Source organism: Ambystoma mexicanum, chromosome 13 (assembly GCF_040938575.1).
Source record: "Ambystoma mexicanum isolate Mex_15411 chromosome 13, UKY_AmexF1_1, whole genome shotgun sequence".
NCBI classification, from domain to species: domain Eukaryota; kingdom Metazoa; phylum Chordata; class Amphibia; order Caudata; family Ambystomatidae; genus Ambystoma; species Ambystoma mexicanum.
The window spans coordinates 822,002,320-822,018,921 of record NC_090938.1 but is presented as its reverse complement, the minus strand read 5'-3'; the positions used below and the strand labels follow the sequence as shown (position 1 = coordinate 822,018,921).

Genomic DNA, 16,602 nt, shown 5'->3' with positions numbered 1-16,602 from the left:
ACATGGATGGCCATAAAATAGCAACACTCGCTGTAATTGCAGTTACAGCACGGGTGTGGTATTTAGAAATGCTGCTAAGGGGTAAAATGCACACTACCATTCCTCAAAACACTGATGTAAGCACCAGCTGTCTTAGAAAACAGCAACAGATTTGGACAACTTTCAGAATGTACCCCACACTTGTTCCCCAATTTGTGTCCGTTGTGAGACATTTTACAGTAACAATGTTCAAGTCTTGTTTGTTTTCAGAATACAAGAGTCCAAGATTTTCATTACAAAGTATCAATGATCGATTTCATGTCAAGAGACATATTCTTGGACTCTGAGGTGCAGTGACGCAGCTCCGTGTTGAAGAGTGGGGATCATTCCATCATGGCTAATTGGGACCCTTTGCGATGAGAATACTGCAACTGAAATATCGTGTTTTAGCAGAGTTGAAAAAGAAGAAGATTGGATAGCTCAGTTTCGGGGCGACTGGAGACACTTGTACAACTTGTTGATTTTTAAAGTAAAAAAAAAACAAATGCAAATATTCAAGCCAGTGTTAGTCTCTACTGGAATCAACTACATAAACATACCACTCTCCACCATAACCCCTGTGCTGCTTCTCTCCCACCCCCGGAGTTAAAAATGGGGCAGCAGGGTGCACCCCTAATGTGAACATCAGACACTACTGGGAGACCGCCTCTTTACAAGAAAGCTTCAGGGTTGGGAAGCTTACATCACACACGTCAAGGAGCTCTTCCGACCGAGTTAAGAAAATGTTGCCTCTGCAGGAGCCGGTTCTAACCAATGGTATAACGTGCTTCCCTGAACACTGGAACATGGATCCTTCTCACTGGAGGTGACAACTGCAAATACCCTCAGGCAACCTTTCTGGATTGGAAGGGAAGAACAAGGTCTCCCCTTATACCTGGCGACCTGGAACGTGTTCCTCCAGCACCCCAAGAGTGAAGAACCAATTCTGGGGATTTTCCCGCCTTAATCCACTTTTGAACCAACATGACCACGTTTGAGTTGTTTTAGAGTCGCAGCAAGCCCTTTTCCACAGTTACTACTTTTTTGATCCGATTTGAGTACTGAAGCAGGTGGCCCAACCATCGCCTGCCTTCGCTCCACCCTGTGAGCTGATTGCCACAAAGAACTGCATTGCATCATTGGATCTCGTTGAACTGACTTGACTGCTTTGAGATGTCGACCCGACCATCATCTGCCTATTCTTTAGCCAATGCAAACAGATCACTGATGTAGGTCCGCCATGTCAACACACTGGATCTATTGGGATCCAGCAGCTCGACCGTCTAAATGAGTCGACCCGTCGTAAAGCACCTGAAAGGCTCTCTCAATGCTGTTGAGCATCAATAACCCACCTAAAAGGTTTCAGTAGTGGCTCTTTCCCACTGGCATGCCTTAAATGGTCCTAGTGACATCTAAGACCCCACTCCTTACCTTCTTAAAGATATCTACATTGAACTTGAATATTGCCAGTCTCCCCGATCTTCAGGTGGCGTCCATCTCTTTTATCTTAACCTCTGCATGTTCTATGTCTTCCTTTACATTGGTGGGCTATAGGGGTTGTGATTAGTGCGTTAGTATCTTTAGTTTGATGAAAGTCTCCCATTTTAAAGGACCTTTGTGGGATATTCTTGTATTGCCATGTGGATGCTTATTTGCTCGGCCACATCCTTCACAAAGACTATATCCTGCCTTGATCTACATTACCACAAGAGGCAAAGGAGGTGTCACTGTCAGGCTGTGCCCGTTTCACCTTCATGGGTGGCACCCCTGCTGGTTTAGAAGTGCTGTTGGGCTGATTAGGAGTTTTATCCATTACACTTCACCGTACTCGGGCAGAGCACGCAATACGGGCCAGCTGCTGGAGAGGTCATACTCACCAGTTTATCTACTGTTCCCACTTTCAGAGATTTGGGGATGAGGTACTGTAAAAGATTGAGTCATTTTCTGACTGCCTCTGCCAGTATGAAGGGGCCCCTAGGGGAACCCTCACGCAGTGGAAACAAGGCAAATCACCACACACAAACTGATAAGCCAGACACGAGGTTGTATTCCCAAAAGTTAGGGTTTATTGCAAAGCAAATAGTCTCAGTTGGCCAACTCGGTCTCACGCCCCGCGACGTGTGCCTCCAGACCTCGAGGCACGCAAGAGAGCAAATAACGTACATCAGTTACATATATACAAAATGGACATCCTGCAATCAGTCATGACATGTTCATTACGCCCATTGTACAGTTTCTTTGAACTGGGTCTGATGATTGACAATTTCGACGAATATGACACCTTCGAACATCTATTTTATCAACAATATGCAACATTGCGAGTCTGGAGACATATTTCTTTGTTGAACAGAACACAGCGCTTCTGTTCTTACGAGCAAGCTGCTTACGGGGGAAGAGTCGCATTCCAGGCCTTGCTATCTCCTATTTGCTATTCGTGTCCTGGGAGTCAGCATGCTCTGCTGGGCTTAGGAAAGGTGGGGCCGTAAGAAAAGCATAATTCAAGCCTATAGCTGTTTCTTTCTAGCATTTCTAACATATTAACGAGACTGCCTGGCATCAGTGAAATTATTAAATGTCGTGGTGCTCTTCCAAGGCTACATGCGGGAGGGGATTGGGCATTCCTCTCTGGGGCTGCCTACGTTATGTTTCAACGAATAACTCCCGGCCTCGCGGCCTTGCTCTTTTGCTTTGAACAACAAAGTAATCAGTGAAGCAGAATAAGCTTTCGGCTAAGCAGTTTTGAACAATAAGCAATGAGCAAACGTTAGAGAACAAAATGGCGATTGTAGTTACATCAAAAATGGCCGCACATTGGTCAAACTTATGAGTCTGTATTTCTGACATTCAGTACATGAAACTGTTGGTCTTCGGCACAATATGATACATTGCCATTAATCGTGTGGTATCTATTTTCCTAGACTGACAAGTAGAAAGATTTTTCTGGGTAGGACAAAGAAATTGAAATCAATTGGGAAACACCAGCGAGCCTACAGTGTGAGGAATTGCTCCAAGACATGGTCATACGCTCGGCTAGAGATGAAGTGACAAAACCTGGTCATACGCTCGGCCAGAGACGAAGTGACAAGACATGGTCATATGCTCAGCCAGAGATGAAGTGACAAGACTTGGTCATACGCTCGGCCAGAGATGAAGTGACAAGACATGGTCGTACGCTCAGCCAGAGACGAAGTGGTCATACGGTCGAGTCGGCCAGAGACGAAGTGACAAAACATGGTCATACGGTTGGCCAGAAATGAAGTGACAAGTCTTGGTCATATCCTCGGCCAGAGATGAAATGACAAGACTTGGTGATACGGTCGGCCAGAGATGAAGTCACGTAGCACAGAAGAGAGGTTCTAAATAAACGTGACATGCAGAATTGATATAATGATCATCGTGTGTGTCTGAGGCAAACTAGGACTCTTGGAATTGCTGCTGGAATACATAAACCCTGCCCCCCACCCCGTGTGTCTCGGTTTAGGTCGAAATGACTGAAAAAAGGTCGATACGACCAAAAGTTCTAAAAATACTACCACCAAAGGATCGAACACCAAAAGTTCAATCCTCTGGTGGTAGCATTAAAAAAAAAAAACAGGGGCTGCGGGGGACACCCCTGCAACCGTCCGTGGGAAAAAAAAACGGGGGCTGCAGGGCTGTCCCCCGCATACTATACTTTATGGTATAGTGAGCGGAGGCTGCGGGGGACACCACCGCAGCCATCCGTTTAAAAAAAGATTTAAAAGAAAAGGACCCTGCAGCGTCAGTTCCCAATCACAGAAGTGAAAGGGAACTGGCGCTGCAGGAACCAGCGTGAAGGTAAGTGGGGGGGGTGGGGTGTGTGTGTGTGAGAGAGAGAGAGAGAGAGAGAGAGAGAGAGAGAAAGAGAGAGAGAGAGAAAGAGAGAGAGAGAGAAAGAGAGAGAGAGATAGAAAGAGAGAAAGAGAGAAAGAGAGAAAGAGAGAAAGAGAGAAAGAGAGAAAGAGAGAGAGAGAGAGAGAGAGAAAGAGAGAGAGAAAGAGAGAGAGAGAGAGAGAGAGAGAGAGAGAGAGAGAGAGAGAAAGAGAGAGATATTTGCCAAATTATCGGGGCTGAAATGTCCAAAAATAAAGTGTTAGAACTTTTGGTAATTCAAACATTTCGTTTTCGGATATTTCAGCCTCGATAATTTCCCCTTCGGTCAAATCACTGGGATTCGTGTGTCTCATGACCACTGTCTTTTACCCCAGAAGGGGAAAAACCTAGAAAATTAATAGTAATTTGGACAAATTGTTTCAAATGTTATGGTACATGTCTGCAGTAGCATGAATGTATGTAATATATCAGGTGCATCAATCCTATATTTTAATTTCATTTTTCATTTAATTTCATTTTTATATAGCGCCGGTAGCCCAAGGGCATCAGGGCGCTTTAAACGAACAGAGACACACATAGAACACAGAAAGAGGCCAGTCCATAGCTGAACCCTGAAGATGTCCCTGATCCAACTTATCCCGGTTCATCATCTGAAGAGATATGTTTTCAAACCCTTCCTGAAAGCAAGAAGGTTTGTTTCAGACCTGAGTGTTTCCGGAACACTATTCCACAAGCTGGGCGCCTGAACCAAAAAGGAGCTGCCCAACCCCGATTTCAGCTTGAACTTGGGAACGATCAACAGGCATTTACCCCCGGAGCGAAGACTTCTACTGGGGGTGTGAAGCACTAACCTCTTTTTTAAATACTCTGGAGCAGAGCCATAAAGGCATTTATGAACCAGGCAGAGAGCTTTAAATTTTATACGATCCTCTACTCTTAGCCAGTGTAACGCCATTCTATCTTTAGTGACATGGTCTCTTTTCCTCAAATTTTTGACCAGCCTAACCGCGTTATTCTGAATCACCTGACAACTAGAGACATCCCTAGAGGAAGCCCCTAGCATCAGGGCATTACCATAGTCAAGTATTGATAATATAATGGCTCTGGCTATGGTAGCCATGTTGCCCTCATTAAGGTAAGGCTTAATGGCTTTCATGAGCCTCAAGTAATATGCCGTGTTTTTCTGTAGATAGCTAGTCTGAGCATGAGAGTCTACCACTGCGTTAACCATCATTCCCAGGGTCTTCACTTTCTGGACTACCTGGATAGTGGCTTTCTTGATTTTAAATGACTTATACTCTGCCCCCAAGTTGGCAAGCTGACGACTAGATCCAAACAGCATAAGCTCAGTTTTGGAGTCGTTCAGACACATCCAATTTGTCTGCATCCAAGCATTAATTATCTTATAGACCCTGGCTATTACTTCACTGTCTGCGTCATGATGGCTGCCATTCAGTTCCAATATGAGTTGGGTGTCGTCTGCGTAATTTGTAAACGACACCCCCTCCTTCACCAGTAAGCTGCACAGAGTGCGCATGTATATGTTAAACAGCATTGGGGACAGGCTGGCCCCTTGTGGGACTCCAAATAAAATATCACAGGGATCGGAGAAGCTACTGCCCCAATGGACTCTGGCTTGACGGTCCGAAAGGAAGGACAGAAGCCAATCTATGGCTCCTTCTGAACATCCCACATTCTCTCTGAGTGCCTTGATGAGAAGGTGGTGATCCACCAGGTCAAAGGCGGCACTTAAATCTAAAAGCATTAACACTCCTAACTTGCCTTTATCTATTAAGCTAAGCATCTGGTTCTGCAGATCCAGCATGGCTGTTTCCGTACTATGGGAGGCTCTAAATCCCGATTGTTGCCGATGCAGGATCTCCTCGTTTTCAACGAATTGTTGCAGTTGTTGTGTAGCAACCTTGTCCAATAGCTTGAGAACAAAGTTTGAGTTGGTTATTGGGCAAAGATTTGCAGGATCTTTAGGATCCAGACCTGCTTTTTTGACAAGAGGGGTGATAGTAACTTTCTTAATGTCTCTCGGCACTGTGCCCTCTTTAAATGAGGCATTTACTATTCTGTGAAGAATGGGCGCAAAGGTAGCTTTATGTTGGAGAATGATGCTAGGAGGCAGGATATTTTCTGCACAAGTGGTTGGTTTCATGTTGTTCAACACCTCTAACATCTCTGCCTCTGAGATGGAGCTAAATTTGAAGAACTGTCCTCTGACAAGAGTCTCCGTTAGTGGGGGATCAGTGTCTTGTTTAGCGATAAGTCTGATAATGTTCTGATAATGTTCTGTCTTGCATTTTCTATTTTTGCTTGAAAGGCCTGTGACACCTTGTTACAATCCTCCTCGGAGGGCATGAAAGGCGGGGTGAGAGAAGCCGGCTTTTCCATGCTCTTCAAAATATTGAAGAGCTTGCTTGTCTTATTTTCTGCCTGCTCAATTTCACTATTGAGAAAATCAGCCTTGGCTACCTTAATCTTATCTCTATATTCCTTATCCTTCAATTTCCAGTTCTTTTTACTCTCCGTGGTTTTATCTTTAGTCCATTTCCTTTCCAAAGTGCGTTTTTCTTTCTTCAAAGAGTTGAGCTCTGGACTAAACCATTTTTGGCTGTTGTTATTTTTCCTAGCTAATTTTGAGATGAGCGGTGCCTCTAATTCCACTAACTCTGTAAGATGCTTATTATATTTATCTAGAAGGTTAGTACATGAGTCCTGATCCTGAAATGAGTCCGCTATTTTATCCATACAAGTCTTAAGAAGTAGCGCATTTAGATTATTGAAGTTTCTCTTAACTATTTTAATATGAGGATTGGGTTTATGTGCATAGAGTGGTAATCTTAAATTGGCTGATATTAAGTAGTGGTCACTCCATATACAAGGAGTGGTTCTGCAATTTTGTAATAGTACATTATAACCACACAGCCAGTCTAACTGGTTTCCCTGAGGGGTGGTTGGATCCATATTGAGAATAGACAAATCCAGGTTATTCAATGCTTTTTCCAGGGCAATAGCTCCCTTATCTTTCTTATTCCCTCGCCAAAAGTTTACGTCACCCATAATAACTGTAGATACGTTATCAGATCTCAGGGTGTTTAAATATGAACAAAGTTCCGAAGAAAAGTCTGAGACCAAAGCTGGTGGTCTGTAAAAAGCAATTAAATTTAAGCAATTATTGGGTGAGAGCATTAACTTAAAGTGCAAAGCTTCGCATCCACTAAGTCCTAGAGTAACCTTAAAAAGTTTAAGGCTGTTTTTGGCAATAATTGCCACCCCGCCGCCTCTTCCCTGCTGTCTGTTTTCAAAGTAAATACTGTAGCCATCTGGTACAGCCTGTTCACATGTGGGACCTACTGGGTACTTGAGCCAGGTTTCTGTTAAACAGAGAATGTCAAAATTGTTGGAAGTAATCAACTCCCCAATATTGGTAGCATGTTTGGTTAACGATCGTGTGTTAAGTATGCCGATATTAAGGTCTGAGAACTTCCCTGTATCCACCCGTACTGAACCAGTGACCAAATTTCCCTCCACCTCATCAATTAAAACTTCATCCCTCTCATGTTGACCTGTTTCTCTCGCTACTCCTGTAGTGAACATGGCGCAGATCTTGACTTACCTAAGCCCCAGGCTCCCCAAATCCCGGGTACTGACACAGGTGTGACGAGTCCCGGCTCCACCAACTCCGACCCGTCCGGCCACGGACCGGCACAGACCGGCTTGCCCCCTTCGCGCCGGCGCGTTCGCGCCGGGTTTAAACTAATGAGGCAGCAGAGAACTACAAGGCTGCTGGATTGTGTAGTTCAGATGCCCAGGCAGCACATGCACGGAAACAAACAGGCTAAAATCTTAGCTGTGTTAATAAAATGCTAAATTTTGGGCAGGTACGTTATCTAATGGCCCCAACTAATGATGACACAAGTTAAAATTCAATTTATAATCAATTGTAGTTTCATGACATTACACACAATAGACCTTCATACAGTGCTAAAAACGAAATGCAAAAACGAAATGCAACGAAAATAAAACGGCGTAGTTTAAGAGAGACCTGAAGATGTAGGAGAATCAATGGACTTTATAGTCCGGCCAGATCGGCACAGACCGGCTTGCCCCCTTCGCGCCGGCGCGTTCGCGCCGGGTTTAAACTAATGAGGCAGCAGAGAACTACAAGGCTGCTGGATTGTGTAGTTCAGATGCCCAGGCAGCACATGCAGGGAAACAAACAGGCTAAAATCTTAGCTGTGTTAATAAAATGCTAAATTTTGGGCAGGTACGTTATCTAATGGCCCCAACTAATGATGATACAAGTTAAAATTCAATTTATAATCAATTGTAGTTTCATGACATTACACACAATAGACCTTCATCTTAATTTGAATCACTAATCCGTTTCTATATCCATTTTATTTCATGTACATTCAATAACTGATTTCAATAAACCCAATGTGAACTTAAGAATAATGCATTCTGGTTGAAGCTGCACAGGACCCTGTATGCATGGCTAGTCTCAGTAGCACTTCCTTTGCGGCGCGCAAGAAGTGGAGGCACCTTTGGGATCACGCCACTCACCTGATCAGGCCAGCCGAGCATGGCAAAGGGGAAGAGGCCGGATGAGAACCAAGTATCCAGGACGTCAGCATCTGCGGGCAGACAAGGTACAGAAGCAGTCACTGGCCAAGGAAGTGGGGTCACCCAGCATCAGAGGGCTTAACTCACCAGTCTATGGGAGTTACTAAGAGTGGGCGTCACATCCATCCATGTATGTTTCATAACCTCTTCAATCTACAAGGGGATTCATTCTGAAACAAAGCGCTGTCCAGCTTAGCTGGATTGTATCGCTCCAGATTTAGGTTATAAAAAGGAAACAGCAGAAATCGGTCAAATGTACATGGTGCAACACCCACATTTCTTTCAGGTACCAATGCAGGCCCTTCTACAGGATGCGCTTGGGCCGCCAGCATCAAAAGGAGTTACACAGCCACAATCCTGACAACAATAAGAACATCACTTCAACACAATGAGTAACAGCACAGAATCACTCAATGATTGGATGGCTAAAGTACCAACACAGCGGCATTCATCAGAAAATCAGATCAGACAGGTTAGTTGGCGCCCCCTCATTTCTGAGCCATCTGTGGCAGATCAGCCATGCAAGGAGACCTCACCCCTCATCTGAAAGACGTCCATGGCAGATCAGACATGTAAGCAAATCTCAACTCATCTGTGTGATGTCCATGGTAGATTAGCCATGCAAGAAGACCTCACTGCTCCCCTGGAAGAAGTCCATGGCAAATCAAACCTACTACAAGACTCACCTTATCTCTGGGTCGCCCATGGCAGATCAGACATGCCGGCAGATCAGACATGCAAGGAGATCTCACTCCTCATTTGGGACATGTCCATGGCAGATCAGACATGCAAGATCTCACCCTCATCTGTGTGATGTCCATGGCAGATCAGACATGCAAGGAGACCTCACCCCTCATCTGTGTGATGTCTATGGCAGATCAGACATGCAAGGATACCTCACCCCTCATCTGTGTGATGTCCATTGCAGATCAGACATGAAAGGAGACCTCACCCCTCATCTGTGTGATGTCCATGGCAGATCAGAAATGCAAGGAGACCTCACCCCTCATCTGGGACACGTCCATGGCAGATAAGACATACTATGAGACCTCACCTTATCTATGCAACATCCATGGCAGATATGACATGCTAAGGGACCTCACTTCTCTTGGTGAGATATTCATGACATATCAGGTCCAAAATGGGATTTGTCCACTCATTGGTTGAGGCATTCAGTAGTATGCAAGTAAAGGTATGATACACCTCAGGGTTGAGGCGTCCAGCAGTGTCTCGTACAATAGCACTTATTACTAAAGTGCTTAGAAGTGAAAGGAATTCCCCACCAAGAGAAATACAAGAATCTGATATTATGTTAATCGCATACAATTAAATCACTCCTGCTAGAAGGCTGCACCGGTCGCACAGCAGCTAATATTGGGTAGTGGTCTCACCTCTTGTCAGTAAGATGTCTTGCTCAGGGATCCCAAGCATCTCTGTGGCTTTCTTACGTGCATCGGCCTCGGAGCGTGCGACCACCCAGAGTGCATTGCTCTCTTCCTGTGTGAATAACACGGAATTACATCAAAGGTGAAAATAATGACAGTGGTGTGCTCGTAGACCATCCCACACACCACGGTATGCAGCCAGAAGCTTTACACCATTCCACAAACTACCTACAGCAGCAAGCAGCCTCTCAGCATTCTGCACGGTCTGCTGCATCCAGCAATGTAACATTCCCCACGCAACCTGATGCACCACAACCTGAACGCCACTCCCAACAATTCTTTCCAGTGACAGCATGCTCACTCCATTCCCCATACAACCTCCCATAGCCAGCATGTGCATATCATTCCTCACACAACCTCAGGCAGCCAGCATGCTCCCACTATCCCCCACACAACCTTCCACTGCCAGCGTTCTCGCACCACTACCCACACCCCTTCCACTGCCAGCATGTGCACTACATTCCCCACACAACCTCCCAATGCCAGCATGTTCACACCATTCCCCACACAACCTACCACTACCAGCTTGGGCACACCATTCCCCACACAACCTCCTGCAGCCAGCATGCACACACCATTCCTCACACAACCTCCCGCAGCCAGCATGCTCACACCAATCCCCACACAACTTTCCACTGCCAGCATGCACATGCCACTCCCCACACAACCTCCTGCAGCCAGCATGCGCACACCATTCCTCACACAACCTCCCGCAGCCAGCATGCTCACACCAATCCCCACACAACTTTCCACTGCCAGCATGCACATACCACTCCCCACACAACCTCCTGCTGCCAGCATGCTCACACCATTGCCCACACAACCTCCGGCAGCCAGCATGCGCACACCATTCCTCACACAACCTCCCGCAGCCAGCATGCTCACACCATTCCCCACAACTGCACACTGTCAGCATGAGCACACCATTCCCCACACAAACTCCCACAGCCAGCATGAACACACCATTCCTCACACAACCTCCCGCTGCCAACATGCTCGCACCATTCCCCACACAACCTCCCACTGCCAGCATGCCAACACCATTCCCCTCACAACCTTCCACTGCCAGCATGACAACACCAATCCCCACACAACCTTCCATTGCCAGCATGCTCACACCATTCCCCACACAACCTCCTGCAGCCAGCATACACACCATTCCCACATGACTTTCCACTGCCAGCATGCTCACACCACTCCCCACACAACCTCCCACGGCAAGTATGCGTGCACCATTCCCCACACAACCTTCCAGTGCCAGCATGCTCACACCACTCCCCACACACCCCTTCCTCTGCCAGCATGCTGACACCACTCCCCACACAACCGACCACTGCCAGCATGCCAAAACCATTCCCCACACAACCTCCTGCTGCCAGCATGCGCACACCATTCCTCACACCACCTCCCACTGCCAGCATGCTGACACCATTCCCACACAATCTTCCACTGCCAGCCTGCTCACACATTCCCCACACAACCTCCCACTGCCAGCAAGCTCACACTATTGCCCACACACACGACCACTGCCAGCATGCTCACACCACTCACCACACACCCCTTCCAATGCCAGCATGCTCACAACACTCCTCACACAACCTCCCACTGCCAGCATGCTCACACCATTCCCCACACAACCTCCTGCAGCCAGCATACACACCATTCCCACACAATCTTCCTCTGCCAGCCTGCTCACACATTCCCCACACAACCTCCCACTGCCAGCAAGCTCACACTATTCCCCACACACACGACCACTGCCAGCATGCTCACACCACTCGCCACACACCCCTTCCAAAGCCAGCATGCTCACACCACTCCCCACACAACCTCCCACTGCCAGTGTCATGCCGGCACCATGGGCGCATACATTTACGATCAATATGGACCTTATTTCCCATTTGCGAGACTTTGGTGCTTTTCTATTTTTCCCAACAAACTACACTTACCACAATGCTCTTAGCTATAAGCATCTTTTCCTGGCAATTCCTATTCGTCATCTTCGGAACTACAATCCCCAGAAGCCCTAGGGATTTGCTCTGCTTCCACCAGCTCAGGAACAGAGAGGGAGGAGGCCGATTGTCTGCAGGTGTGCGGATCCAGGTGCGACCAATTAGCCTGCCTCTGTGCTGGGCTGGGCGGTATAAAAGCTGCTGCCTGCAGGAGCTCAGTCTCTTTCATTATGAGTCTTTCCAGCACCTTGTTGCTTCGAGCTACGGATCTTGTATGCGGTTCCTCCTTACTCCGGCTTTGGATCCAGTGCCCTGCCGGGCTCTCTACATTGCAGCCGATCACACTCTGCTGCTTTCCCGCCTCCGCCTGTGCCCTTCCGGGTTTCTGCCTTGCAGCCGATCACGCTCAGCTGCTATCGTCCGCCCTGGTCTTCCAGGCTCCTGCTCTGCAGCCTGCCTCACTCCGGCTGCCTACAGCCCTTGTCCTCTGGGTTCCCTGCTCTGCAGCCTGCCTCACTCCGGCTGCCTACAGCCCTTGTCCTCTGGGCTCCCTGCTCTGCAGCCTGCCTCACTCCGGCTGCCTACAGCCCTTGTCCTCTGGGCTCCCTGCTCTGCAGCCTGCCTCACTCCGGCTGCCTACAGCCCTTGTCCTCTGGGCTCCCTGCTCTGCAGCCTGCCTCACTCCAGCTGCCTACAGCCCTTGTCCTCTGGGCTCCGTGCTCTGCAGCCTGCCTCACTCCAGCTGCCTACAGCCCTTGTCCTCTGGGCTTCCTACCTTGCAGCTTACAGTCCTCTGCAGCCTTCTACAGTCAGCGGCCCTGCTCCTCTGAGCTTACTCCTTGCTGCCCAGTCCTTCTGGCTCTTTGCCGCGCAGCCTGCTTCTCTCTGCTACCAACAGCCCTTGTACTCGGGGCTTCCTACCTTGCAGCCGATCACGCTCCGATGCTTGCTACCCACCTTTGTCCGCTGGGTTCTCAGCCTAGCAGCCCTCTACAGTCCTCTGCAGCCTTCTACGGTCAGCGGCCCTGCCCCCAGGGCTCACTCCTTGCTGCCCGGCCTTTCTGGGCTCCTTGCCGTGCAGCCTGCTTTACTACGCTGCCCTAAGTCCTTTCCCTCTGGGCTCTCTACCTTACAGCCCTGCTCCTGTGGGCTTGCTCATTGCTTTCCTGCTCCTCTGAGCTCTCAACCTTGTTCCTTACTGTCCTCTGCTATCCAATCCTGTTACACAACTTTCCCTTCATTTCCTTCTGCTAATTTGCTATCAACTCCCTTTTCCTTGATTTGTCTATAAGTATCTTCTCTTGTACTGTTTGTAGACCCTTTTGTACAGAGCTTGTCTGTTGGTTTCCATCAGGCAACCTCTGCCCCTTCCCTTGTCTTGTTTCTGCGTTACAGACACCCATAGCTGTTGTTCCAAGCCATGAGCAAACAGCGTGGGCCTCTGTTATAGCAAACTGTGCAGAAGGCTAGAGTGTTTCCTAAGGTCCGTGGAATACTCTTTTCCTATATCTGCATACACCCCTAGAGGGAATCCATTCTGTAGTACCTTATTCCTTGCTACACTTGACTACTCTTCATTCTCATTACTTTCAGCTGTGTGTGTACTTATCTGTCTACCTTACTTCGGCACAACCACCCGAAACCCTTCCTGGGTGTCCTGTGCCTCTCTTTACAGGGTGTCATCCCGTGACAGCCAGCTTGCTGACACCATTCCCTACATAACCTCCCGCTGCGAGCATGTGCACAACATTCCCCAACCCCTCACTGCCAGAATACTCGCACCACTCCCCACACAACGTCCCAGTGCCAGAATACTCACCACACAACCAACGACTGCCAGCATGCTCACACCACTCCCCACACAACCTCCCACTGCCAGCACGCTTACACCATTCTGCACACCACCTCCCACTGTCAGCATGCTCACACCACTCCCAACACAGCCTCCCACTGCCAGCATGCAAACACCTTTCCCCACAGAACCTTCACTTCCAGTATGCTCACCCCATTCCCCACACAACTTCCCACTGCTGATATGCTTACACCATTCCCAAAACTAACTACTGCAACGAGCACCATTACACAAGTCCCCACATTTATACGATCTGCACACTAACTGGGTGAACCAGCAATGCACCCTGGTAGTGTGGTGACTGTAGTTTTACCTGCGCCAACTTACACGACTCCGATGTTGAGACTTGGTATGCTGGAATCTGATGACCCCACCAAAGCTGCCGTGAGACGCACCAGTCACTATCATTGAAAAACACAAAGATGATAGTATTATGGGATCGGAATGCCCACCCAGGACCCCTTCTCATTGGAGATCAGATGGCATAACCAAACACCTGGAAGCTTCACCTTCTGTGACATTTGACATCAGTAAAAGATGGCAGTCACAGGTGTGGAGCTCACAGAGTTAAGGGCACCAGGCCAAGGCCAGCCATAGGAAGTGACTCATAAATCAAACAGCTGGTCAGTGATAGTGTGTGTTTCACAAGGGAAGGCACTCACACTGTATGGATGAGTGCTTTGGCTATTATCACAACTGTCACAAAAACACATTGGGTGAATAGGAGTATGGAGAGATCAGAAAGAAATAGAAGGTATTTGGAAAACTTCCTGCATTTTACCCGTCCTACTCAATAGTGAGGTATTTTCCTCCTGAGGTATTTTAGAAGTACAGACACCCCCGCCAATAGCTCAAGGGTTTGGGTTAAAACATCACGTGAATATCAGAAGTATTCCCCCATAATTTTACCTCCACACAAAAGATGCAGATGCCATTTCCTTTTTCCACTCACTCCCGCTGCACAACCCTTTTCTCACAGAAGTGAATGTGTGCACTTATGAATCCCCCTCTCATTTTGTGAAAAACAATGCAGAAAGCCACAAAGGGGGCGAAAATGCAAGCCTCTTTGGTGCTCTCAGTCCCATCCACTCTGTGTGTACATTTACACAATGCAAAGGAGGGTCTTTAGTGACCCGTCTGAACAGTTTGTCAACAACCAAGGGAACTGCTGCTATTCATATGCATTTCTAATTCTGAAATAAGAAGATAAATGCGTTCTTTGAATGTTTTACCAGCACAGACACACGATATGCTTTATATAAAGTATAACTGGTTCATAGAAACCTTTTATGCATGAAACATTGCAATTATTTTTCACATAATTTCTTCTCTCTCTCCCTCTCTCTCTCTCTCTCTTCCCCCCCACACACACACACACACACTGCCACCCACCTTCTCAGTCATTCAACCCATGAAGCGTGTGTCAGTTGAGGCTTTCGCCACCTCTTTCTCTCCCCCTCCTGCACCTCTGGCTGACTCACACCCCGACAGCCCTTTCCAAGCTCCACCCTCTTATCTCCGATACTCTCGATATACTTGCCCCTGCCATGAGGATCTGCATGAAGCCTACAGCCAAGTGCAACTCCTGGTACAACTCAGATCTTGACACCCTTAAACGCAAATGTGGGGTGATTGAGAGGAAATGGTTGGCATTTTGTACATCCTCTGACAAACTGGTCTGCCGTCTGCTCCAAAGGCAATACTGACTCTCTGTCCTCACTAAGAAGAGAGCTCACATGCAAGCCCGTGTTTCTGCGTCATCTAACAACTCGACCAAACTCTAAAATCTGCACGGAGCTAGCCAATCCTGCCAGAGTCTACCTCTCCTGTCCCTTCCCAGGCCCTCTGTATGGCCGCGGATACTCACTTCATCTGTAAAACCCAGGACACCATGTCCACCCTCTCGGCTTCTCCTGCCTCTCCCTCCACTCTCTCCTCTTCCTCCGACCCCCCTGCGGCCACCCCCTTCCCTTCTCTGCCTTCCCTCTCTTCTCCCCGATGAGGTTTCAAGACAAGTCCAATCTATGAAAGCCGCTTCTAAACAGGTTCGTCCCTGTTCCTCCAAAACCATCAAGGACCACATTGACATCCTCGCCCCAGCCCTGGCTGATTTCTGCAACCACTCTTTCGCCTCTGGGACGTTCCCCTCCCCTCTTAAGCACTCTTTTGTGCACCCTCTTTCTCAAGATACCCTCAGCCGACCCCTCCCTTCCGGCCAACTATCGCCCGATCTCCATCACTCCTTTCCTGGGCAAACCCCTGGAAAAGCTGGCCAACACCCAGCTTAATCTCCACACTGAATCGGTTGGTTGTCTCCATGAGCATCAATCTGCCTTCAGAGCAGCCAGAAGCACAGAAACTGCTCTCCTGAACATCCGTGAAGACCTGCTTTCTAACCTGATTCTATCTCCCCTCTGTCCTCATCTTACTCAATCTCTCTTCTGCCTTTGACATGGTCAACCATGCCATCCTGCTCAATCATCTCAGTGATAACCTGGGTATCACTGATCAGGCTCTGGCCTGGCTGACCTCTTTCCTCTCTGATCGACCCTCTCAGGTCCAACTTGGGTCCTTCCTTTCCTTTATCTCACTCTCTACCTGTCGTGTTCCCCAGGGGTCTAACCTCTCTCCCTGGCTGTTCAACCAACACCTGGGACCTCTCGCCCACCGCACTGTCGCTCTCTGCCCCAACTTTCAGTGCTATGTGGATGACAATCAGCTCATTTTCAGGCTCCCCTCTGCCTCCTCTTCCCCTTCTCCCATCTCTGACTGTCTGTCTGCTATTCAGGAATGGTGTGCCGCCAACGATCTCTGCCTTAATGCCAGTAAGACAGAGATTCTCCTCATC

General features: G+C 48.0%; 1 protein-coding gene across 1 annotated transcript in view; it reads right to left on the bottom strand.

Moving 5' to 3' along the window:
* Nucleotides 1-16,602, bottom strand: part of VARS2 (valyl-tRNA synthetase 2, mitochondrial) — a 266,584-nt gene that overhangs the window by 66,504 nt on the left and 183,478 nt on the right. The window contains exons 17-19 of the mRNA XM_069635309.1: nucleotides 14,068-14,155; nucleotides 9,897-10,002; nucleotides 8,446-8,516 (exon numbers count right to left, since the gene is read on the bottom strand). Of these exons, the coding sequence (XP_069491410.1) occupies nucleotides 8,446-8,516; nucleotides 9,897-10,002; nucleotides 14,068-14,155 (265 nt within the window). The remainder of the gene's footprint in view (nucleotides 1-8,445; nucleotides 8,517-9,896; nucleotides 10,003-14,067; nucleotides 14,156-16,602) is intronic.